This window comes from Elaeis guineensis, chromosome 10, assembly GCF_000442705.2.
Source record: "Elaeis guineensis isolate ETL-2024a chromosome 10, EG11, whole genome shotgun sequence".
NCBI lineage: Eukaryota > Viridiplantae > Streptophyta > Magnoliopsida > Arecales > Arecaceae > Elaeis > Elaeis guineensis.
This window is the reverse complement of record NC_026002.2, coordinates 28,811,673-28,831,633: the sequence shown is the minus strand read 5'-3', so window position 1 is coordinate 28,831,633 and position 19,961 is coordinate 28,811,673. Positions and strand designations below refer to the sequence as shown.

The window sequence follows — 19,961 nt, the reverse complement described above, 5'->3', positions numbered from 1 at the left end:
AAATGACCGTCAAAAGAGATGGCGAGGCCGAGGAAGAGAAGAGCATGAGAGAGCTTTCAAGGCTTTGTTCTCGGCGGTCCATTGCCGCATTCCAGCCAGTGCGGGGTTAATCGAGAAGTGGAAGAATGAGGGAGGAAAGGAGGGACCTTATCTTAGCTTTGATGAGTGCAGCAACCACAATCCGGCAGCCAAAAGCAGAGCACGGCGAGCACAAGCAAAGAAGTGGAGATAGGGAGAGAGATAGAGAGGAGAACAGAGAGGGAGGAGGAAGGTTTCTGGTGGCCATGGGAGGTAGGGGAAGGAAGATATAGAGGGAGGAGACCGGCGATTTCGCGCTCTCCTTTCCAAATGGCCATGCGAGGCTGCTGCCAGCGGACGGATTGACGGAAAAGGAATGTGTGGGGTCCCCCTTTCCCCATTTTTTTCCCTTTCTTTCGTCATTGCGATCCTGCCAGCCAAATCGTCCGGCTAAGGAAATCGCACTCGGCGTCTTCTTTCTTTCTCTCTCTTCTTTTTATTTTTTTCTTCCTGATCCATTCACAGCAAAAAAAACAACTGCCTGGGAGGGGAAAGAGAAAATCGCGCGATGGTGGTTTTCCTTCTTTCTCTCTTTCATCATTTTCGTCGCGATCCAACATTCCTTTTTTTTTTTTCCAGCCAAAAATGGCTCGGAGGGCCGCTGAATCGAACAGAATCATGCGCCGCTGAGGTCTCTAAAGCTTCGCTTCCTTCGAACGAAGAGAAGAAAATAGAGATAGAGAGATGGGAGGGAAGGAGAGGAAGAGGGCAGAGACTTTGGTGGTCACCGTCGAAGGGCTCGGAAGCTTCTAAATGATTGGATCTTCCTTCGCCTTCCGACGGCCACTACTAACCTCCTTACCCTTTCCCTCTCCTTCTCTCCCTCCCTCCTCTCTCTCTCTCTCTCTTTCTCTCTTCGGTTCTCCCTCTACTCTGCTCTCTTTGCTGTGTCCGTTTGGACCTGACACGGATCGACACAAGAGTATACTAAACTGTCTACTAGCTGAGCGGTATGGGCCTTAATACCAGCACAGCCAACCTTGTGGACGGATGTTATGGTCCCGACCAATTGGCAGTGGAAGGTATACTCCATTCCACCAAAGGACCGGCTTAGTCTCCCCAAAAGAGAGGCATCAAAACTGAAGCACCAAATTTATGCAGTTATTATCCCAAGTTGCACACTTTTGTCATCTATAATTTACTATAATGGTACTAGTAACAACCGGATCATGGTAACAATTACACTCTTATAAAAATAAAACTGTTCACTTTTTAAGAAACAACCTGGCATATGGTAAGAATTACACTCTCATAACAATAAACTGCTTACTACCATTTTCAGCTTTACCACTCCACTTGCATGCAGATACTACGGAATTACAAAAAATCCTTCCATCTTCTTTCCGCAAGTGTTGGATACTGTTCCAAGCTCTCAGCACCCTGCTCCAAGTGTGCCAAGATAACTTCTTATCATTACTGTTTGGACACTACAATGCACAATTCCAGTCTTCTTGCAGCCAAGTACTTGCTAATTGAAAGCCCACATTTTAGGCCAGCGATCAGCTTAACCCACTTTCGAGGAGATGTTGGGACAGCTTCATCCTCGAAACCCACTCCCTCATGCTGAAGCATGCATTCATCCACTCTACCAGTCTCAGTTCCGAATGAGCAATCAGATACGTTTCCATGGAAGAATGCAGGGTGTGGAAATAGATTGAAGTCCTGCTCACTGGAGATGTCCTGAAGAGGTTGCTGGAAACCCACGTCTGTAGCTGCTTCATCTGTCGGGATTTTCAACGTCAATTAAGCATCAGCCCGGAAGACAACGGGAAGTAATTAAATTACATGACAGATAAATTAACTACCAGTACATGTGGCTGGGTGATAAGACGGTAGGATTGGTCCTCGAAAGGCAGTATCAATTGCTGTAGGTGGGTGCATTGGAATGCTGCCAACTGGAAGTCCCTGTAGAAAGATTATATTGTTTTAGATGAACTGGAAAAGTTCTGTATAAACTATAATACAAAATAAAGATACATGTCACATGAAGAGAGATGATACGTTGCATGGTTTCTTGCTCAAGATTCTCTGCATTGCATAATATGTCATCCACATCAAGAGGGTCCCATAAAATACGTATTAGATATTGTTGCTAACAAACATTAAGCAAGCATATTTTGTGATATGATGAAATCTCAGTACCCTAATTGTAGAATGATACAAAGCTACAATCTAGCAGAACGTTTCGAATTAGTTTCTTTATCATGTTTGCTATATTCTGACTGCATTTAAGCATTTGCTCAAGTTATGATCTATGTAAGTTGTTATAACATTTGCCTTTTATCAAGGTTATTCTGGATATGAAGTTTAAGTTTTGTAGCTACATTTAAAAGAGTTTTATGAAAAACCTCCATCTTGCATCTCTCCCACCTTTTTTCCTACTTTTCCTCGTCTTATCCTTTCCTTCTAACAGACTTTTGTATTAAAATCAGATCTAGAAAACAAAAGGCAGAACTGAAATGGTGCTGCTATGAGCGGTTGTAGAGGTACCTTATGCTAACACAGGTACCAAACAAGGCTACCGCCTTCGTGCTTATTAGCTGCTTGATGCCTGAGCAGGTGACTAACATACATTAAGCAGTTCATCTATGTCCTTGATTATACCTATGTATATTAACTTGAGTTATATGTACTATATAGCTAATATGCTAATGAAGAACTTGTAGTAATACTATATAAAAAAATTAAAATGAACCATTAAGAATTCAAGCAATTAACTTTTTTTTTTCTTTTACATATTCCACTCTCTTTCTGTGTTATGTCAATTAATAAAACAAAGGACACAAGGAAGGATAGCCACAATATTCAAAATCCAGCCAGAACAACATTTAAATCCCCCAAATAAATCCTCTCCTCTGTCCTAATATTTTCTTCCTCTAGACAGTTGAGAATTCAAATTCCTTACTTTTGACGTTCCCCCATCTTTTTTGTTCATTTATTGGCACTAGTTAAAGGTCCTTACATATGCCTGAGTTCCTTGGCAAACAAAGTCAAGTTTTTGCAGTTTAAATTTTGGAACATATTTCTTTTAGATTGGCATTGTATCAGTGATTTAATAGTACATAACTGTACTTATATTATAATTTTTTTTTTGGCTAAGTTTAATTAATTATTGTTGGAAATGGTAATCCAAACCTAGCTTGTATTTGAGATAGAGTACAACTGATAAGTTTTACTTGTGGCTGGAGTTCATTTTTCCATGGGTTTGGATTCTAATGAGTCCAGATAAGTAGAAAACAGGTTGGATAATAGAGTTTGGGTGATAAGCTTGTGTACATGCTGTGCAAGGTACAAGAGTAGTAGGTCAACTAGAGAGCCATGTACATCCCAACTTTGCCTTTCAGCAGAAAGATTCTAGCCTGTGTTTGAGTTCACTTGATATTCCTTAACCAAAGAAATTCTAATAATGCCTTGTACAACTACCTTTTGTGTAATGTCAAAACATAATCTTGAAGAAAACTATTGGCATCTTTCAATATCTCATCCAAGGTTTTAAATCCCGTGGGATGGAGGTGTCTCAGTTTTTCTTTAGAATGGGACGTCCTGCTATCCCGTTCCACCTTGGCAGTAGTCTCGATCATGCATCCAGATAGATATCCTCCATCTCTATCCCTTCTCCTTTCATTTCCTTTCTTTCTTTCTTTCTTTTCCTTCTTTTCTTCTAACTTTCTTTATTTTCTTTATTTTCTTTCATTTTTCTTCTTCTTTAGATTTACTTTTTCCCTTTTATTTATCTTTCTTTATTTATCTTCTTTCTTCTTTCTTCTTCTCTCCTCACATGAATGGGTTGGGAGTCCCACACCCATCCTGGTCCCATTTTCTCACAAGAACAGGATGGGATGGCCGTGACAACCCCTATCCTGCTAGGACGTAAGACCTTGATCTCATCCCTAATTGTTCAATAATGTAGCCTTAATTTCTTATCCTAGGATGACATCACAACCTCAAATGAGATGACTTCATATACTGTTGCAGAGTATCTACATAGTCACATGGTTTAAAATTCTTCTCTAACTTAACGTAAAATTGTCCAAGCACCGTGGACCTTCCCCAAGTTTATGTTGACTTGATGAAAGATATCAAGCTTTTATGATTCTATGGTGAATATTTCGTGAATAACTCTGGAATTTTTAAAAATATATCCATTTTGTTTTTGGTGTTTTCCATTAATTTCTGGCATATTACCACGTTTTAACAAATTGCAAATTTTCCCATGACAAAACATGTTGGACCCCAACTTTATTACTATGTTTAAATTTGTAAAGCATATTGTTATGATATTTACAATATAAGTGTAACCTTGTGGCCTTATCAACATGATGCAGGGTTTTGGCATGTGTCAATGTGAATTAAACTGGAATGATTCCATATTATAAATTTTTAGTGCTCTGTATGTTAATATAGATTAACTAGGGTACAGGCTAGACACATCAAAATGGCCCAAATGAAGCAATTCAGCTTACACACTGATATGAGACATAAATAAGAATCCATACTAGGACTTTTTTACAGGTGAATATGCTTGATACTTGTCAAGTAACCCATCTGTACTATCCTGAACCTTCGCTAGCAGGTAGGTGCTTCATAAATGGTGCTTGCTTAAAGAAATATTGACATCAAGACTAACATATTAAGGAAAGACCTGCCTATTATGCTGCCTAAATAAAATACTAAGATCAATCTGTATCTGCAATCCTTGATCATTTAATGTCCCCTAGCCATAAGGCAATGCAAAGACCATGATATAATTAACTATCCAAAAAAAGACCATGATATAATTTAGTCAAAATATCACTTACATTGGAAACTTCTGGCTCTTGGAGGGAAGAAGACTCTTGAATTGACTGGACTCTGTTCGCCGGAACAGGAATGTCTTCTAGTCCGAATAAAACATTTGAATGCTCATTGTGTGGCACATTAGGTTGATGCCACAAACCAACCTGGGTAGTTGCTTCATCTGGAGTCCAACCTTCTAGTCCAAATAAAACATTTGAATGCTCATCGTATGGCACATTGGGTTGATGCCACAAACCAACCTGGGTAGTTGCTTCATCTGGAGTCCCGTCATCTAGTCCCAATAAAACATTTGAATGCTCATCGTATGGCACATTAGGTTGATGCCACAAACCAACCTGGGTAGTTGCTTGATCTGGAGTCCAGTCATCTAGTCCGAATAAAACATTTGAATGCTCATTGTATGGCACATTAGGTTGATGCCAAAAACCAACCTGGGTAGTTGCTTCATCTGTCCAAAGTTTAAAAGTTTAAAATGCTAACTAATTAGTATGAGGTATAAATTAAAAGATACTAATACTGCTCAAACAAAAAAGATCTTGACTCTACCTACCATGATTTTTACCATCACAATATGGGATTTGTGGGTTCAATAAAATTGATGCAGGAACTGAAGCAACATCTATTGGAGTGATGGGCTGGGGAAGGTTGTCATCCATTTTATGAATGTCTTTTCGATTTTTAAAGGCAAGATCTTTCCAGTTCTCCACTGATTCCTGCAAGAAAATTGATGACAGTGTCTCAAATAAACATAGCAAACTTCCAGCAGAAAATGCAAATTGTGTATAATAGCCTCAGTGATTGCACCCCTCCATTTGGGTGGAGGTTCTGGGTTCATACATTGGGAGCTGTTCAGTGTTTGACTCAGAAATTTAAATTGTGTGTCCCCATCTATAGTCCCCAAAAAGAAAATAAGAAGGGTACTGCTAGAAACCAGAATACAAAAAGTATGCTGTGCAAGATAATTATAAAATCATAGGATTTTTTTAGAAAACTTACATAGATGTTGTAAGACCTCACACACCCCCTTCCACGAGGGGGAAAAAAGGGGAAAAGCTCTTTCTCCCCCATGCACGAAGTCACAATACCACTTAGTCTTCGTAGCTTCCAAAGCTATATTCTCTGCTGTTGTCAGCCCATTTGACTTGTGAACCTACTAAAAGCAACCTTCTCTCACATTCTTCCCTTCTGCCAAACCCCATTGCACCATTGCCTCCCCAGTCCACCTCGCTAATTCAATGGTGCACCAACTCTCAACAGAAGCAATGCTATTGGAAAGCAAAGGGAGGAGGCTATTTCTCTTGGGTGTTGATGCAATTGCAGATGGAAGAGAGAAGGGAAAGGATTGGATATTGGCAGTTGTTATAGTGGTAGCACTGTTGCAAAGGGAATAGAGGTGAGCCATGAGGCAAAGACAGTGGAGGTAGAGAAGCAGAACAGGAAATGGCGGATTTCATTACAGAAAGAGGAAGGTTTTTTTCCCCCTCCCTGTCTAAAGAGCTTTTACTAAAAGCTTTTCAGATTTCAGAAGCCATTCGGCTTATCTTTCTCCCAAGAAATATCTGGTTGTTAGATAAGGACTCCAGCAACTATTCTAGCCAAGGTTTGCTGAACCGGTACCGCCGGCCGTTTCGGCCGGCTGGTGGTACGATTCAGTATGGTTTATACCGTATCGAACTGATGACCCGAATCGGAAGAAGAAAGTGAGAAATTGAGAGAAATAGAGAGAGAGAAAGAGGAAGAAAAAAAAAAGAGGGAGGGGAAGGAGCCGGCGGGGCCGTCGGACGGCCTCCGACTGGCCGCCGTGGCCGTCGGAGGGCACTGTCCACGCGCGCGGTGCCGCAGGCGTGAAACAGGAGCATCGTGATACCCCTATTTCGCAATTTTTTTTAAAAACGTGGTTTTAAGTGAAGTCGGCAAACGATTTGCCGGCTTCACGATTTTTGTTTTTTTTAAAAAAAAATTCTGAAGTCGGCAACCCAGTTGTCGACTTCATAAGTTTAAAACAAAAAAAAAAAGTAAAAATCGAAACAGACGTCGTCTGTTTCGAAAAAGAAGAAGGGGGCGGAGCCGCGGAGGGGCTCCGCCCGCTCGACCGCCCTCAGGCCGTCGGCTCGCCGGCCACCAGGAGCCTTGCAACGGAGGCACCGTCTGTCCTGTAGGTTCTCCACCCCCCCCTCCGAGCGCTCTCTCTCTCTTTTTTGCTCTCTTGAAAGCCTTATCGGGCGATACGGGGCTCGGAAGCCCTCCGACGGCCGCAGCCGGCCACCGTCGGCCTCCGGCGGCTCCCACCTCCCTCTCTTCCCTCCCCTCTCTCTCTCTTTCTCACTTTTCGTTCTTTATTCGTCGGTACCGTCGGTGTACCGATTTTACCGGCCGAATCATGCTGGTTCCCCGCCGGTCCGGTACGAGATGGGGTGTACGGCCGGTTCGGCACGGTATGGCAAATCTTTTCTAGCAATAACATCCAAACTCAACTCTCTTTTGGTCCAACCTTTCTAACCAAGCAAACAGGTTTTGTGAAGATTCACATGGCATGGCACACTAAACATTTTCATGCATTTGCTCCAAAAAAAAAAAAATCATGTAAGTGCTATACCAAGATATGAAGGATATACAGGGTCTACAATGCAAAATAAACTTTAGAAAATCATTATATTGGGCCCGACTGCAGGTTCATATGCAATTGCAGAATGATAAAATGAATTTTGTTACCAGCGCTTCTCAACTGGCACTTTCATGCTAACTTATTATCAAGTTCAAGTTCTACAAACAGATGCATGAAATATGATGGAGAGACATGTGACAACCATGATGAGTTAACATCATGGCTTAATTTTCTGAATCTAAATACACACCTGTTGAAATGAAGTTAAGTCATGCATGGAGTAATATTGGCCATCAAATTTTGCTCCAATGAGTTCATATATTGAGTTGAAAATGAGCACAACATTCTGCCCTGAAACACTATATGAATAAAGCTCCTTGCCTACAGGACACCTCTGAGCATGTGCAAGAATTCCTTGCCATTTCTTGTTTGGAATTTCTTTCTTTTTTGCTTTGTCGCCAAGTAACTGAAAGTTAGAAGCAAGAAGTAGTAAACTTTTATGAGCTTACATGCTACCAGAATATCTTACCTAAAATTTATGAGATAACTTCCTTACACTTCTCAGCCCTTCATGATTCATAGTGAATGCTTGTAGGAATTGCTGCACAGTATGGATCCCTCCATCCACAAGCCTTTGATGTAATCTACCACCTTTCATTATATTCTTCAAACGCCATACATCATCAGTCAATGATGGAGAATGATGCTTTTGATTTGCTGCCACAAGATAGATTTTGCTGTAAGAGTAAGTGTGACTGACAGTTGTATAACTATATCATTCATTTTTATCATATTCTCCATTCTGTATTTGTTCATCTAAGGTTTTACTGTTTATTGCAGACAATGCTTATAAAATTTCAATCTATATAAGACAATTTCAACACATGTATACATGGATCATATGTAATGTAAGTCTGTATCTAATTGCAGTTACACAATCCAATATAACAGAGGACATTCTCCAAGACAGAATAAACATGTTGCTGAAAACCATTCACCAAGAAACAATGGTTCCAATTACTTGTCCAATTAAAAGTTGCATAATATTTCCATCATGCTTGTTTCCATACAGGTTTCACAACTGATATCATAACAAAGTGACTGTATGATGATCACATGGGAAATGCATATAGAAACAATGATGCATTTGGTAATGCTTCATGCTACATGGTAATTTGGTAGAAAATAACTGCATGTCAGTAAGCAATCATCTAGCTAGTTTAACCCTGTCACTTGATAGCCTATTTCTTGATCAAGTCCGCAACTCTATATTCATTACACCCTTGAGGGCTCACTTTGAGTGGAAAAGCCCATCCCTTAGTAAACTAGCAACAACTGGAAAGCTACATAGACCTGATATTATATATTTTCAATATGATTATATCCTTTTAGTTAGCTTCCTGAGCTCCATAAAACATAAAATTATGGTGATAACATTTTCCAAACGACCTCTAACTTCACAAAATTACAAAACGATCAGCCAAAGGCAATGACTGCTTGATTTAACCAATATTCGCACATACTTGTCAAAGGTGTCCCTACTCAAGGGCCAAAACACTCATGGGAAAGACAAGAAAAAATAGATGATCGATGAGTACAAGCCAACTATACATATCTGATGGGTAGCTTTGGGTAATATCTGCCATTTAGTTAATGATCATAATCAGCTCATAGGGATTAAACATATAAATTTTTTATCAAAGCAAGATCCAGACAGTTCTGAAAGCCAAAAGCAAAAAAAAAAATTGCCACCATAAGCTCCACATACTTCAACAGAACATGACCAAATCTCAAAGAAATTCTTTTTGTGTATATGATTTAAACAAAGAAAAGTGGTTACATTATAGTATTTAGTAATTGAGAGTGTTCTCTGTTTGGCAAAACATGACCAGGCAATATTTCAAAATTATACTGCTGCTTGTATTTTTGATGTTCTTTAATACAATAATTTCATTTTTGGAAACCCTGAAATGTAGAAGTCCATACTGTTCAAAGACTAATAACATGTTTCCCTGGTACTGCCACATACAAAGCTTCAGTATATTAACTCGAAAAATCTAGATGAGAAATTAAAATTAAAAAGGCGACAACATCTCAGATTATGTATAACAGGTTCAGTATTCTCAAACTTTATCTATGAATAAAGTCTTGTAAAATATAATAATTAACAATTTATACACTAAAATTAAGAACTATCAATACTGTCATATATGATCTCATAGATAACAAAGATTTCAATATGATCCCCTTTTTTGCATGAAAAAAGATAAAATTGACATAACAAAATAGCAACACCATGAAGTAGAAAAACAAGAGTTTTAAGATGCTATAATAATTTTTTGAGCTTTGGCTTTGACAGGTATTGTTATTTGTGACATTTTTTGTGGATAAGCTGGTTCGATTGAAGGCCCCAGCATTGAAGACAACCTTGTTAACTAATTGAGTTATGAGCAAGAATGCTAATGACTCAAGATATTAACTGTATTAGTAACATCTTATCCACATGGTATCATATAGTTGTTCTTGTTCGTTGCAAACAGGGTATCTATGGCACATTTTGGCATATTCTGCAACATAGAGATGAAACTGTTTTCATTATTTATTCCTATGAATTTATCATTTCCCACCTTCAGAGTCTTATAGAAAAAAATTAAGATGGTAAAAATATTAAGAGGAGATGAACTTACATTCCACACGACGATCTTTTACTCTAAAAGGTTCACTTATTCCTTCTTGAACTCTATCTTCGATGCATTCACTTTGACAAAGTCTCAAACCTAGCCTAAACTTTTGACTTCTTGTCCAACTCGAGTTATCTGTAAAAGTGGCATGAGCAAGATACCCAACTCCTTTGTTCAGCTTAATAACCAACTCTCCTGTCAGCAGTGGTCCTTTACCATCTCTTTGAGGTACAACACGATCCTTAAACTGCTTCTCAGTCCAATATTCATGTCTATCACCGACAAAATCACCATCAATGACAACTACCTCAACCTTAACCGAAGATAAGGGATCAGAAGTGATAACCTCCCTTAAGTTGGAATCCATTAGAGCTATCTGGAGACTCATCCCATCCTCTGCTAAAATGCTGTTGAATGTGAAAAAGTCATTTGGTAGCTTGTTCCGAAAATGCAGGCGATACCTGATTTCCTTGTCCTGATCGCTGACCAGTCCACAAATATGGCCATCAAAAAGTAATGCTATTCAATGACCTAAACAAGGTCATCAATTACTATTCCTAAGCTACCAAGCTACCAGACATGTACTGAGCAATTCTGGTGTGACATAAAATAAAACACATTCTTCTTATGCATCATCACAGTTTCTATATAGTTAGGCACTCATGAAAGAAAATGCACACATGTGCTGTGAAGGATGATAACCATATTGATATAAATAATGTCAATGAAAAACCTACCATGTGTAGGTATCAGCAAAACAACTACAAATAATAAGAGCTAATATATATGAACTGTAGCAGACTAGCAATGCTACATGTTGCTGAAAGAAAGGTATCTTTTTTGAATATTTTAACAGGAAAACTAGCAACATGCAAGGTTACCAAAATATGCACATATTACTCAAAGGTCCTCGTACAATCTAGGTATGCAGAAAGAAGCTAAGGTTGCTGATCTTTTCAAGGAAGACACGGGCTTCCTTTGGGATATAGGATTCGGAGCTGCGGCACTTCACAATATCAACAATGAACTGGCAGGGTTTTTCAGTCTACTACAAAATGCTCGTCTTACTTGTCCCAGGATAATATTTGCTTGCATTGGGTTAATAATAGCACTTTTATGGTGAGGAAATCTTATTCTACTCTCAGGGACTGTTTGTTTGCTTGCAATTGGGAAGATTGTAGTTGCAAATGAATTGCAGACATCCAAAACAAAAGTTTGGATGCTTGCAATTGCAACTCTGGGCCGCATTTGAACTGCAAAAAGTGGTCTAATCTTGTAATTGGAACTACAGGCAAAACTGGCTGCGGTTCCTATTAAAGATTTTCTGCAATTGTAGCTAGCCCTAAAACGAATCACTCACCACCTTCCAACCACTGAGATTTAATATTATATCATTTTAACATAATTAAATAAATACATAATAATGTATAAATATGTTATTTTAATAACACATAGTTATTATAATATCAAATAAATTTCATAATAGCATAATACTGTAATGATTATTGCTACAATTAATAATATAACAATTATTATGATTGTCACAATTTATTTAGTTATAATTATGGTATCCGACGTTTTATAACTCGGATCGGTTTCAGTTTCGATCCCTTGGATAGTTTTGGCTGCGACAAGTTTGGCAGTTTCAATAATTTCCCTCCGAATTTCAAAGTTTTGGCCAAAATCCCAAGAAGTTACAAAATTAACAAAAGTTAAAAAATCAACACAAGTTATATGTATGATTTTATTGTGTTTTAAGTTATCTAGATCATAACATATATAATTTCAGAGATTTTAGGCATATATATATATATATATATATATATACAAATAAATGGATCGAACCATTTCTTCTCTTTCTAAAGAGAAAGTTCGATTCAGAACTATTATATGTCCAAGGTCCAATATTGAAGTCATTTAAGAGGTTTTTCGTTTGTCTATGTCCATTCACGTATTACAAATAGATCAACGGTAGGATTTTCTTTTTTTTCTTTTTTGATCTTTCTGTATTTGTATTTTACGTACCGTAGTAATCTAATTAGGAATTGAGAATTTTTGGGATGGAGAATTTCTAAACTATAATGAAGCTTAATGCATTGTGCTTTTCTATTGTATAAAATACCAAATATCTCTCAATCAAGTAGAAATTAATAAGTATATAAGAGTATAAAATTAAGTGTGTGTGTATATGTGTGTGTGTGTGTGTATATATATATATATCAATATAGCATACTATTGCAAGGTGGGCCATGCAAATCATTATCATTGTGACATGGGGGGGAGAATTGATGCGGATGAGGATAGTGATGGGATAGTTCACCATCACTATCGTATCTAACTTTACTACACCTTATAATATTGCTTCTTTAGAATTAAAGGCACATGTTATGATTGCATCCTACTTTCCATTAACAAAGTTTATAGAAAATCAAACCTTGTTCAGACTATTAGAACCTTCAAATGTATTATTCAATTACATGGTAAATTGCAGAAAATGCTAAACATACTTGGTTGTTAACCCCAAAAAATAAAGTTTCAGTTAGGTTTGGCCAAAACCGCCGAAACCGGCTAAAACCAACCAAAACCATCAAAACTATCCAAAATTGAAAATTCTAGTCAATTTCGAACCAATTTTGGCTAAAGCCAATCTGTTCCAGCCAAAACTTTAAACCTTAATTGTATCATAATGATTCTTATTATAATCTATATATAATATCACAATAATATTATAACTATTTTACAACCTCTATTTATAATAATTATGTTATTACAACAATTTTTATAATTATCCATCAATGATTTTAAAATAGTATTACTTTATATTGAAATTATAAAAGATATGGTAATAATTATATAAAATAGAAAAGTATATTAATATAATAATAATTATTATTATAATATTGTAATAAAAATTTAATAATATATTTATGATCATAAAAAGGTATCCTAGTGCACAAGACTCTTAGCACTGCAGGATCTAAAAAGATCAGATGTATGTAGCCTTTCCCCCATGTTTGGAGAGACTATTTCAATGTTTTGAACCCATGATCACTTAAATCACAATGATCATGATGTACTTATTAAATTATTATTCTATTATAATGAATCGTTATAATTTATATATAATATCAAAATAATTATAATATAATGAGTCTTTATAATAGAATAATAATTAAATAACATGTATTATCGATATATAATGATTATAAAAAAATATCTAACTCTATAATATTGAATCATTTTTACTAAAATAATTACTATAACAACTATTGTTATAATAATAGATATTTATTTACTAATATTATTATGTAAATATAAAAATTAATATGATAATTATTGTTATAACTTATAATGTATTTTATAATAACTATTTCATAGCATAATTATTTTTATGATTATAATTATTATTGTCATTGTATCATAATGATTCTTATCATAGAATATTCATAATAGAATAATAATAATATGATAATTATTAGTTACAAAAACAATAATATAATAAATATATATCTGTTATGATAATGATATCAAATTTTTATAATATGACAATTATTTTTAAGGGTGACCTTACCGGATGATTTGCAGGATTAACCAAATAGCTGCTATTGCATTTGCAGTTTTTAGTTAAAAGCAACTAAATAGAAATAGTTTTTGCAATTGCAATTCCAATTGCATCATTTTTAATTGCAACTTGTATTTGAATTGGAGGGAAACAAACAGCCCCCTAGTCATGGCGGCAACATTTCCTGCATGACATCTTTCCTTCAAAGTGACATACAGAAGAGATAAAAGTTTTCACCCCACTTCTGTTTGAGAGAGAAATTAGTGACCGCAGATAAACCTCAAGAAATGAAAACTTGATAGGTCCCTCAATTTATGCTCTATGTAAGTTAGATGCTGAGTCAATTGATCATCCTTTCCTCACCTTTGCAACCACCAGTGCCATTTGGAATCATTTCCTCGGCATGCCCAAGTAACTCCCCAACTCAAATGACATTAATGCTTTCCGGACCAGTTGGATAAAATTACATTAAAATATGCTGGAGACTAAACTGGGATAAAATTGCTGATACAACCTGTTGGTTAGTTTGGCTGGAAAGAAACAATTGCATGTTTTCAGATAAATCTTCATCAGAGCTGGAAGTTCTTAATTTTATTTTTCCCTTTCTGGTTAAAGCTGGACCAGCTTATTTCTTTTGAATAGGCATAACATTTTACTTCGTCTTCTCTAAATGCACTTCAATTTTTCTATTGTTTCTTTTCTTGTTCTTCTTCTTCCTCTCTTCTTTTCTATTCTACTTCTTTCTATTTTCTATCCTATGCCTTAGGTAGTTACATCTTTCTTTCATTCTCTAAAGGTGGTTAGGCAAGCCTAATCTTTCTTTCAAAAAAAGAAAATGCATATTCTATACGTAAACCTAATTTGGTTTTTATTTGAAGCATTGGGCATAATGAACAATATTCAGCACATTTCAGCTGCAAGTAGATAAATCAACAAAAAAATGTATGGTAGGAAACTGGGCATGCAATCCCTTGAACTATAAGAGTAAAGTTCCAAATCCTAAAGTGATTATGGCTCCTAAAAGTACCATCAATCATTGAGACAAATTGTACCTGGGCTGGTAAACATGATTGGCATGTAATCTCCTTAGTTCTTCTGGAACCTGATCACAAAAGGTAACATGATTTATCAGAAGCTGGTCACAGAAATGAACAGTTTTAAACCCAATGTATATACCAGGTACCTCATTTTAGCTAAGATCATCAACCAAACAGTCAACAATTCCAAAGAGAACTAATTCTATCACTAATTTATGCATCTCTACTTTTTGATGTTATTAGTTGAGCTCCTTTTGTCCAAAGTTTCAAGTGCTGGCCCATGCCAGTCCATGGCAGCCGGTACACACCATGGTTGGTGTAACACCAATCAATTATTTTTTTAAAGTACTTTTTCACTAAGAAAAGATTATTACATCCTCTTTTTTTTTTTTAAGCTGTGGAATGACATGGCACATTTGCTGGTATACCCAGCAGCAGTGGCACTTAAGTCCTTGCTTTCAACATCATTTTATTATATTACATGCATGAGTTGTTTCATTATGAACAGATATGCTTAACCTTTTTAGTAGGAACAGGGTCCGCATGAAAGAGCCCAGCATTGTTTTTAACCCTTCTTACACAACATTTTTCAAGCAAATCTATGTGATCCTGTTGTGTATCCATAAACTCTGAATGATGAGAAAGCTTCCTTCATGAGATTATGAGAAACAATATTTTGTCTTTTTGGCAATCTCATTTAGTTGAGAATCTTCTGAAAGAGATCAGGAAGTTCAATAGTTCCATTCAAGATATCCATATAGAAAACAAACAATAGCAATAACCACCAATAGAAGGTAACATGTTTTATATAATCTAGTATATTGGTTGTTTTATTTAAAAATTCTATTCTCTAGTTTCCATTAAATGTCGTCACAGAGGGAGCTGCGGTCATAGTTGACTTATGGAGGCAACTTCACCTAGCTCAGGCGGTCATGCAACATGGACATGACCAGGGTCTTCTTATAGTAGAATTAAGACTTAGTTTGGGATTTTATATATGAAATCCAATGGAAGGTTATCTAGAAGGCTTCCTAAAATGGTTAAGATGCACACTTTAAAAGAAAAAGGTGCCAAACTTTTCAAGCAATACCCATCTAAATGCCAAGTGCTCATTTTAGTTTGCTTAGGTAATTTTTAGATTATCTTAATTGTTTCAGTACTCATTCAATCCAATTAAGTGCTTAATCAATGCTCTACAAATTGATTTGGAAAGTTAATGTGCGCAATTTTGTACATTAACTACTAATTTAACAATCAGGATATAATATCAAGTTTACTGAATAATGCGACATAAAAATTATGATGCTCTCTTCTTGTATAGATTGCACTGTTTTGAGGGATTACATGACATATAACGTCATGCGTGTATTAAGGAGGAAAAGAATCCCTCTTTAAGTCAACCATGACCTATACTGCCATGATAAGCAACCTAATTGATGGTACATTTAGTTTGTCCAACAATGGAAGTGGTAAGGCTAAATTCTGGAAAAAAACATCATGCAAATATCCCTGAAACACAAGTTATAACCTATGGACCCAACTCAAAACAAATCCCAAGCCTTATCCTAAACTCCCCAATTACCTTTACAAGATGCAGACTGAAACGTATGAATACACAAATACAACAGAAATATGTAAGGAATATATATAAAAATAAGAACTACAGCAACATGAGAGTCTTAATAAAATAGGAAGCAAGCAAGATTAGCAGCAGAAACTTCAGTCATCCTTCAGGCACAAATTATCAGCCAAAGATTACAGATATACATCTCCAACTATATGTAAAGGTTTTATCAAAATTTTAAAAAAAAATGTCAAGATAATAAAAAATGTACACAGGACAATAATACTGCCAAACAATAAAAAAAATAATTGAAATAACAACTCTGAAGATAAATCAGAAAGTTATCCTCTGAACAAAATTGAACTTAAAAATTAGCCTCGCACTAACATAAACCAAAAAGAGATCAACCTGTTTTTGAAAAATCCAAGATTAATAACTATCCATTTCTTGGAATTAAAAATTAAAACAGACTCCCAAACTATATTCTAACTCCTGTTTAGTTTATTTTAGCACAATTCCATCTAAAACTATAATGCACGAGAACATATCACTCCCATAAGAATAATACAGAGGAACAAAAATTTTGCTTCCATTACCCTAAACATCAAGAAACCAATCCTTTTCCAAGAAACCAGAGCCCAGTTGCCAGGCATTTCTTGGAATCCAGAAATTAAAAAAAGGAAATCCAACCTCCTACGGTTGACTTACTTGAAAAAAATCCTACTTATTTTAAATTAACCACAATCTAAAAAAATGTAAAACCAACAATATATTACAACAAAAGAACAATTTAAAGGAACAAAAGCAATACGAGTGAAATCGAGAAAAACAATGGCTCTTTTTAACACAAAACATCAAGAAATCAAAACCTTTCAAAGAAATCCATGCACCTACTCGCCATTTATTGGAACCCAAGATGCAAATTCAATCTTAAATTATATTCTAACCTCCACTTTAACCTATCCCGCACAATCTTAATTACCTGAAACTAAATATAATCTTAAACACATAGATCAAAAAAAAAGAACCAAAAATAAAAAAAAGATCAAAAGAAATACAACTTGAGCTACCACTAAAGAAGAGGTCAAAGATCGAACTCATACCACTCTGCGAAGCACCTTCTCGAGCTCCACCAAGAGCCGCTGCATGTGCTGCTCGCCCAGTACCTCTCTGAAATCAAGAAAGATATACGGATCAGATACTCTAGTGGCAAATTTAGGAACAGAACCCGAACCCTAGGCACTCACAGGACCAAGGGCCGCCATCGCTTGAGAGCCCGAGATATGCCGCCGTCCTCCGCCTCCTCCGGCGGAGGGAGGGGCCGTTTGGGAGCCATCCCTGATCAGGGGAAAGGGATGGGTGGCTATAAATCGGCACTGGAGAGGAGGTAGGGAAGGAGCACAGGAAAGTTCTCGGTGTCCAAAAAGTCGTTGCTTTGGCGCTTATTTTTAGCGGTATGGAACTCCCGGAAAGCGGAGGGAACGATCCAAGGCTTAGATTTTCTAACAGTGTAAGTACTTGGAAAGTGTACTTCAACCATGGGGGACGAATGCTAGTTACCCCCCCAAAACGCATGGTACGTCTGGTCCCACGTGCCAGACACGTGACAGTTGACCTTTATTATAACTGTTATTAACCATTATAATGACTATCATTTGTCTAAGAAGATCTAATAATTCAGGTCTAGATTTTTTTTTTTTTTCCTCTGAGATGCAGCTTCCAAACATTTGATTGTTAAGAAAAGCGATGTGATCATCCAAACAGATCTCAATTCCCTACTATTTAAAATTTTTAATATTAAATAATTATTTCAAAATTCAATCAACATGATAGATGGATTCCTTTTGCAACTTGAGCACAATATGAATTTTATCCATTCATTCAAATTTCAAACTTACTATAATGAGCAAATAATATCTTTTCCTAATCTATACACAATGATCTTCCCGGTACTTTGCCATCCCAAAAAGTATCAAATGGGTCTAGCCAAACAATGAGTGATTTATCGATGTACACTTCTGCTCATAATTACAATTCCATCCTCTTTGCTTTCAAGTTACATGTTCTTTTTATTCAACTCCATCTGCTAAACCAATGTGCTTACTGTAGTTTTACTTGATTGTTAGTAATATGCTAGGGCCTAGCTCAAAATTAAAGACCAAAAATGTGAGGACAACCAAAGAGGCTTTAGTATAAAGCTAAGCCTAAACTTGTGTAGGCTAAATAGGATTATGAAATGAAAAAAAAATTAATCTTGCGAGATAATAGTTTTCAGGGGAAAATATCTAATTTATACCATCAATTTTTAGGATACTAGCAATCAAATGAGCGAACTTTGAGATGTGGTAATTTAGTCAATAATGTAGATAAATCATACACAATCAAGAAATTAGACAAACAAGATTCAACCCCATTTGCTATTTAATATCATGTGATTTTTAAATTTATGGACATGGCATCTTATATGTTAAATCCATCTGCTTTTCTTCCTCCTCTTCTCTCTCCATCTCTTTCTCTCTCTTACCCCATATAATAACACCCCACCTTTCCTTCCGTTTTCTCCCATCTCTCTCTGCATCAACCCATCCCAAACCAACACTCCAAAAACCTATCCAATGTCATCAACTCCACCCATCACCACCGACAAACCCCACCACTAGAAGATCGGAAGCCCCATGCCCCTATCGCTCGTCCTTCCTCCCCCCACCCTCATAAAGCCCTTCTTCAGTTAAATGTCGTCACATTTTGACTTCCAGCTGAAGAGCCCCACCATTGGCACCACTTCTCCCTCCATCTCATCCCATTGGTGAAGAAAAGCATAAACTCTCCCTAGTCCTGCTCTTTTTCCTCCACCCTTGGCTCTGCTAGCAATGCCGTATTGTCTCTCACTTCTCTCACGGAGGAAATCTAGAAATCAATTCTCTAGGAAGATGATGAGGTGAGGGAGACTATCTCTTGGCTCTTCTGGAAAGTCTTTTGCTCATTGCTAAATCTTGCCATTGTGTTTTTGTTCTCATAGATTAAAATATTGACCATATATCACCCTCTAGTTGTGAAGGACAAGTGATCTCTCCAGAACCTGCACCATATTCTCATGGTTGCTACAATGACCAAGTGATGCAAGTTTCACCATCTTTTCCTCTACTAGATTTAGATCTATTGTCCTGAACTATTAGGAACTGTTGCGGCCAATCCCCTCGTCGCCCGGTCGTCGAGAACGAACGCCTGCAAAAGAAGTCCGCACTGACCGGAGGTGACTCCGGCGGAGACCCTCCGATGATCAAGTCAGAGAGGAGACTAGGCAACAGTAGAAAAGAATCAAGGAACTCAGCGAGAGAGAGTCCAAGGGTTTCGAGGGAACCTCCTCGCAGTGCTATTGCCTTCTCCATTTTATAGTAGAGCGCGGTGTGGCGCCGTCATTAATGGCGCAGACAATTGGAGGAGTTGTCAAATCGTCGGAGGCTGTCAGAGTTACCGCGGACTGTCAAATCGCCGTGGACTTGTCACATCACTAAGATTAATCTATGTCCTTGGCAGGATAATATCCCAGGACGGCTGTGCCGCATGCCTTTGTCAGAATGGCGGCCCACAGCAGTCATATGGTATTCTGAGGAGCCGACCGACTGTACGTCGGCGT

At 37.0% G+C, this 19,961-nt stretch overlaps 1 protein-coding gene across 1 annotated transcript; it reads right to left on the bottom strand.

Annotated features, from left to right (window-relative positions):
* Nucleotides 1–1,248: 1,248 nt before the first annotated feature.
* Nucleotides 1,249–17,811, bottom strand: LOC105052563 (calmodulin-binding protein 60 A). The gene is given in 11 exon segments (XM_010933407.4): nt 1,249–1,524; nt 1,527–1,799; nt 1,884–1,983; nt 4,878–5,323; nt 5,426–5,588; nt 7,731–7,946; nt 8,037–8,197; nt 10,168–10,643; nt 14,776–14,825; nt 17,428–17,494; nt 17,572–17,811. Coding segments are annotated over 11 exon segments (2,115 nt in total). The 5' UTR covers nt 17,661–17,811; the 3' UTR covers nt 1,249–1,450.
* Between the last annotated feature and the right edge of the window lie 2,150 nt (nt 17,812–19,961).